Source organism: Monopterus albus, unplaced genomic scaffold (assembly GCF_001952655.1).
Source record: "Monopterus albus unplaced genomic scaffold, M_albus_1.0 scaffold65.1, whole genome shotgun sequence".
NCBI lineage: Eukaryota > Metazoa > Chordata > Actinopteri > Synbranchiformes > Synbranchidae > Monopterus > Monopterus albus.
In genome coordinates, this window is record NW_018127945.1 from 2,865,806 (window position 1) to 2,873,174 (window position 7,369).

The 7,369-nt window shown below is 39.4% G+C and overlaps 1 protein-coding gene across 2 annotated transcripts in view; it reads left to right on the plus strand.

Annotated features, from left to right (window-relative positions):
* necab2 (N-terminal EF-hand calcium binding protein 2) overlaps positions 1 to 7,369 on the plus strand; it is a 199,233-nt gene that overhangs the window by 183,910 nt on the left and 7,954 nt on the right. For both annotated transcript variants that reach the window (XM_020604323.1, XM_020604322.1), the window contains one exon: positions 268 to 380. In XM_020604323.1, coding sequence (XP_020459979.1) covers positions 268 to 380 — 113 coding nt within the window. The remainder of the gene's footprint in view (positions 1 to 267; positions 381 to 7,369) is intronic.

Sequence of the window (7,369 nt, forward strand, 5' to 3'; positions counted from 1 at the left end):
TGAAGCTCAACACTAGACACAGAGAGCATTGGCCAAGCAATTGTTACATACATTATTTCCAAAATCAATCTAGCAAAGCAAATTAGAAGCACCAAAAGGTACTTTGTGTTGAGTAGTGTTAGCCAGTAAATACAATCAAAAAGTCACTTAAAATAGTTTTGTACAGAACTTTATACATATCTGTATTTACCTCTTGGCTTGTAAGAAATGTGATAGCTTACACTATCAAGGTCTGTACAAAACTGACATTCCTTTCCTTCTCTGCAGTCCCTGTTGCTGATTCGTCAGGAGATGGTGGTTTCCCAGAAGAAGCTGGGCGAGTTCTGTGAGGCTCTGAAGCAGTATCTGAAGAATGTCTCCGCTCAAAGAGACTGCTTCCAGTAAGTCACACTACTACTACCCATTTTCACATCTGTTTAGGAACTCTCTGTTTTTCTAATTTTATTAAGTACTGCTTCAAATAATCCCTCCTTTGGTTATGTGAGCATTTTTTAGTGTTCATGCACACACACACACATATACTGTACTGTGAAGAAAGTTCTTTTATTTTGCTGCCAATACTCCTGTAAAACACTGAGCACAACTTGAGAAGCTAGTGAATGCAGTGCATCTGCCTGCTGCTGTGGCAGTGATGAAGTGTAAGGGACATCAGCATTGCAGAAGGAAATGATGCTGCAGATACAGCCGCCAAAAAGGCAGGAGAAAGATACTGAAATACCAGAACTAACTTAAAAATCACCCTAACAGTACACACCCACACGTGTGCATACACAGGTATTTTAACTGCAGTAACTCCCACGTAGTTTGGATGAGTGAGATACTATCTCAGTGCTGCACACTGTGTGTGTATAATATTGTAATATAGTCAGATTTACACATGCTTAACCCATTACACCCATTCCTTGCCTCAGAGCTTCGGGGTGTTGTGAAACAGTCTAATAAAGATAGTTCTCCAAATCCCAGTCTCAGTATGCTGTATACATAGTCCATACTGTATGCAAGGGTCTGGCTCTACTCCACTTGTACCTTTGTATTATGGTTTCTCCCTCCAGTTACTGTAATCAGAGACAGTTGTACTGTATATGACTTAATAACAAATCTCTATAAATACAAAAATTAAAACTTTAAATAAACGATTAATAAAGTAATTGGGAAATCTAAATCACTAATGATAAAACCAGTTGTTTTTAGACATTTAATTTCAAGAACCCAAAGATATCACAGAACTAGCACAACTGGACAAAAAAACTAGTACATTTATTTGATACACAACAGTTTTGCACTTGGCAGTGTTGATCAAACAGCTTTATAATTCTAGTGACTCTAATTTCTAGCATTAAGTTACTCAGAACCAGTATTAAAATCTCAGTAACAAGTTATAATCGTATTAAGTTAATTAAAGACAAAAAGCTTGAAACAAGTAAAATGTTCTAAAATAAAGCCTGCCGGATAAGTAGAAACACTGATGCTGAATTGTATAATCTGTGTACAGTGAAAACCAAACATTCATTCACAGTGTTCACAGCCATATATACATGGAAATGTTTGTTTTGTGGTGAACATGATATTAAAACCACACAAATGAGACTTCTGTAGATGGCATCAAGGTGAAATCAGTGATTTTAGAAGTGCTGCTGCACAAATGAGGAATCCAGTTTTGTTCAGTATGTAAAGAATTTGGACATACCCAGTAGATTTCACTATCAGCAACTTCATCATCCATCCAACACCACTTTCTGAAAAACCTTCAAGGATTTTTCAGGGTCTGTGTAAACCTTAACAGATAAAAAGTCTTCCCTTCAGTGACTCACACTTCTCAGTCACACCTCCTTCACACTTGGCCCTGGAGGACAAAAAGTATTAAATGTTTAACTCTGGTCAATAAATAGCACACACAGGTAGAACAGTCCTCTTGAGTCCAACACTACAGTCAGTCAGATACTGCTGTTAGTTTTCTGTTTGTTTTTACTACTACTTTTTTCACTGGCACTTTTGTTACTCTCTTGGTTTATCTGTAAAAGTGATGGCTCCCTATAAAAGCTCTAATAGGTGGATGGAGTAAATAATGCATGAGGCAGAATACGGTTTGTTGATGGAGGAAGGCTACTCACTAACTAACTGAGTAGACTTACATTCTCTTATTATATTCTTGTATATTTTTATTATAACACTGCATCTGCTGCTTAAAGTGCCTTAGATTTTGTGTTACTTATTCATCTGCTCTATATTTCATTTGTATTGTGTGGCATTCATGTGGACGGCAAAGTGAGAATTTCATTCCTAACTGTGCATATGACAAATAAGGACTTTGACCTTTGACCTAGACTTGTCTCTCCTGTGAGCAGTCACGCTACTTCTCTTTTATGTTACCATTTGGCTTTTCTTTTTCATCATTTCCTTGTTTAATCTTGCACAATCTGTCTATACACAAAGCTGATTTATTCTCAGTCTTTCCTCCTCATTATATTTTAGGGTGAATGTGTGTTTTTTTTATATCCTCCAGCAGAATAGGCAGTATAGACAGCAGCAGCCTGTCCTCCCAGCACCCTCTACAGGTTCATGGAAGAACTTCTTGTGGACTAAAAAGTGATAGTAAAGGTGTCACTGAGGAAAAAATAAGAAATATAAACAGACTTTTGAAAAATGTTGAATTAAACATTTTGTAATAAATGTTTAGTGAACAGGATTACTGTACTATTTGATGCAGAACACTCTGGGGCTCCATAGTACATACAACATGTGACATTATGGTTTTGTTGCATGATCCACTTTTAGTTTTTTTGTTTTCTATTTTAACTGGTAGCAAGTGTAGTTGTTAGTATTATATGGCAGCACTACTTCTATGGACCGCAAGCGCCTGCAGAGAGTGGTAAAGACTGTGGAGAAGATCACCAGGACTCCATTGCCCTCTCTGCAGAGCATTTACCACCGCAGGGTGTGTAGAAAGGCTGCCTCCATCCTCAAGGACCCCACCCACACCCAGCACGGACTGTTCGCCTCCCTACCCTCTGGCTGGAGGTTCAGAAGTGTGAAATGCAGGACCACTAGACTGTAAAACTCTTTCTTTCCCTCTGCCATCAGACTCCTAAACAGCTGAGGAGTTTATTACCAGGAAATACGTGATGTACTGTTTACATTCTCAGTTTGCACATTGACTGTTGACTGCTGCACATGCTGCTCCCATACAGCATACATTGTTATATTCAAGCATATATTCTCTCTGAATTATTTTGTGTTCTTGTTGTGTTTTTATTTGCTTCCTTCACTTGCTGCCTTAGATTTGTGATTTTACTGCCTATTTAGATTTGTGTTATTGCTTATCTACCTTATATTTCACTTGTATTATGTGGTATTCATGTGGATGGCAAAGTAAGAATTTCATTGTACAGGGAAACACGTTTCCTAACTGTGCATATGACAAACACTTTGACCTTAAAGCTGGGAGGAGCACAAAATCCTTTTCCCATTTTGTCATGTTCTATCTGTATTTGACATTAGTTTACAACATTTAGATATTGTCTTCTGGGGGAAATACTATACCTAAATATTTAATGTTGCCAATGTGAAGTGGAAGGGGGCAGTCATGAGCTGCAGAATCCCAGGCATCTTCAGAGAGTGGAAATATGGTGGATTTATTCCAGTTTATTGTGTAGTTGGAAATCCTGGAGAATGTGTTAATAATGGAGAACGTTTCTCGTAATTAAGTGTAGTGGTCCTGTAAGTATAATAATAAATCATACACAGAGGCTAATTTTATGTTGTGAGTTAGTATCTTTCATTCCTGTGATACTATTATTCAGTCATATTGCTGCTGCTAGAGGTTCAATGAAAATGGCAAATAGAGATGGTGAGAGTGGGCATCCTTGTTTGGTTCCCTTGTGAAGTGTGAAACTTTGTGAGGTGATGTGAGGCTCTAGGTGATGTATATAGTGTTTTAATCCAGTGGATGAAAGACTCTCCAAAACCAAATCTTCATAGTGTGCTGAAGAGAAATAACTAGTTAACTTTGTCGAATGCTTTTTCTATGTCTAATGATACGATTATGGTGTTGGTTTGTTTTTGTTGTGCAAGACTGATTAAGTTAAATAGTCTACGGGTGTTATCCAAAGTGTGTATACTTTTAATGAAGCCTGTTTGGTCTGGGTGGATTATTATTGTTATGATTAGTTCCCCTCACCAGGAGGGTGAGGGAGAACTGAGGTTGGACTCAAGATTGCCGACCCAGGTGCTAGTTAAAATACAAGGAGGTTTAATGGTGGGAAATGCACAGTAACAACAAAACGTATCAGAGTCCATGTACAGAAACCAGCAAAGTAGGGCAGAGATGGTGGAGGAGACCAAGATGACTAGGGGAGTAGACAAGCTAACGGCAGAAACCAGGAGAGTGGGAGAATCAGAACGGACAAGTGAATAGACGACTAACCAGGAGGATTGGTGAACGAAAAAGGACATCCACAGCACAGGAACTGTCAGCGTGGAATGTCCAGAGATGTATAACACAAAACAAATAACCAACGTACAAAATGCGATCCACAGCACAGGAACTGTCAGCATGGAAAACAAATGACGTATAATACATACCACGACAATACAATAGGTCTGTTACAGGGTATGCAAGTTAGGTAAAGCAATGTTCCAGTGACGACAGAGCGTCTGCCAGAGGTATAAATAAGGAGGAAGGTAATCATCGGGATGCACCCCAGCTGTGTGCACCGACAAACAAGTCACTAATTACCGAATGCAACACAGCTGAGGTGCAGATCTCGTAGGTCGAGAGAACAGAGGAGAGAAAGGTGGAAGAGAGGCAGGTCGTGGACCTGACAATTATTGGAGTAACTGTCTCTATTCTAGTGACTAGTGTAAATCAGTAAATCTGACAGAGGACGGTAACTGGAAGGGTGGGTTGGGTCTTTATTGGGTCTCAGCAGGAGTGTCATGGCAACTGTATTTATATGTGTCGGTACTGTGGTTTTTAATTTTAGTGTTAACTCTGAGAAATAGTACTGATAATATCTCCTAGAAATGTTTATAAAATTCAGTGGGGAATCCATCAGGTCCAGGTGATTTATTATTTGGCATGGATTTCAATGTTTAAGAAGTTCATCCAGAGTGATAGGGGCATCTAAGGTACCGGTTTGTTCTCTGGATAGTGTTGTTAATTTTATATTGTTTAGGAAAATATCTATTTCAGATGGATTTGGTTCATGATCAAAGGAGTGTAGTTTGCTATAAAATGCTTGAAATACATTGTTAATATCCTGTGTATTATGAATAGTTTCACCTGTAGAGTCAAGTATGGATGTAATGATTGCCTTTTCTTTTTTACATTGTAGTTGATTTGCCAAATATTTACCTAGGTAAATATTTAGAAATCAGATTCTAGCTCAGCAACAACAACAGCCCCACAGCAGATCCTCGGAAATAATACAGTCCTGTTCACCTGTGTACTTATTGGTTTCACCAGTGGAAGTGGGACTAGCCCCAGTTTGTCAATCTCATGGAGTGTACAAGCACATCCTGAGTCACTATCACTAAAGTATTAAAACATTAAAGAATCCTGTCAATTTAATATATTTTTATTTGTTTTTAGCTGCAGTCCAAAAAGAACAAAGTCAATTCATCTGAAAACTAGAATTACCGCTTTGCAATTTTATGCTTCCGCCAACCAGTCAAATTCACGGATATAGGACAGAAGTGAGGTCACTGGCCTTGACCTTTGACCACCAAAATCTAATCAGTTCATCTCTAAGTCCAAGTGGACACTTGTACCAAATTTGAAGAAATTCCCTCAAGGCGTTCAATGCATAAACAAATGTCCGACTATAAATGTATGAATCCATTGCAACAAAAATTAGGACACACTTTGCTAGTCAGATTGTATTCTCTTATTTTCAGAATATTTTAATACGTCCAGCTTTGTCTGTCTGATGACAGATTCGATTGTTCGGACATGGATGATATTGGTTTTGTACCAATCTGTAGACGGGTTTTGTTGCTGTGCCTTCAACTTGAAAATACTCCAATGATTTTCTATTGGAGTCAAGTCAGGAAACATATTTAACCAGGTCATAGTTTTCACTTCTTTAAAAACTGTTGTGTGATTTTTGCAGTGAGTTTGGGATCACTGTCATACTGGAAAATTCCTCTGCTGCGAAGCTTCTTGAGACTATGCAATCTATTTATCCAGTATTTGGGAACACAAACTTGCATTCACAGTATAAATGTCATCCCCTACACTCCCGGCACTCATGTAGCCCCATGTCAGCACACATCCACTTCCATGTTTCGCAGTCAGCACAGAAAAGTCATTGTGGTAGCTCTGGCCAGGTCAACATCAAACATGCTGGAACCTAAAGCAGATTATTTTGGTTTCATCTGATCACAGAATGTTTAAGTATTCATATTGTCTAAAGTTTAATCTTGCTGTTTTGTGTCACATTGTGAGAAATGGTTTTCTTCTCAGACACCATCTCCAGAGGCTGACTTCATGCAGCATCCTTCACACTGTCTGATCAGTCAGTGAAACACCAGTTTCCATAGATAAGTGTCATGCCAAGTCAGAAGCAGCTACACATCTGGTTTTTGATGCAAGGTTGTGTGCTTAGTGAATGGGACAAGGCTTCATGTTTTCATGACAGCCATGCACCTTCTGTTATTGCTGGTATGGCTGCTCCTATAGTTCCTGACCACTGTTGTGACTGGGTTTTGGCTTATTGTGTTCAGTGGCCAACTGATGCTCTTCTGCCCTCTCCCATCTTTATGAAGTCTCACAGTATGGTGCAATGTGGAGTCATGTTGCATTAGGCCAAAACTGAGAAAGCTGTGTGTTCATGGGTTCTTGTATGGCCTTATTCATTCAATTAGCTTTTATTGGAAATCACAGATTAATTGACTTAGTAGTGAGATGTGCTGTAAGTCAGACAGAAGAGTTCAAGGTGGAGGTGGGGCTACATCAAGGATTGGCTTTGAGTCCCTTCTTGTTTGCTATGGTGATGGACAGGTTGACAGATGAGGTCAGACAGGAATCTCCGTGGACGATAATGTTTGCGGATGACATTGTGATCTGTAGTGAGAGCAGAGAGCAGGTGGAGGAACACCTGGAAAGGTGGAGGTCTGCTCTGGAAAGAAGAGGAATGAAAGTCAGTCATGGTAAGACAGAATACATGTGTATGAACGAGAGGGAGGGAAGTGGAACAGTGAGGTTACAGGGGGCTGAGGTCAAGAAGGTGCAGGAGTTTAAGTATTTGGGGTCAACAGTCCAGTGTGATGAGGGAGAAAGGTGTCAGGAGTGTTGTGTGACAGAAGAGTGGCAGCAAGAATCAAAGGAAAGGTGTACAAGACAGTAGTGAGACCAGCTATGCTGTATGGG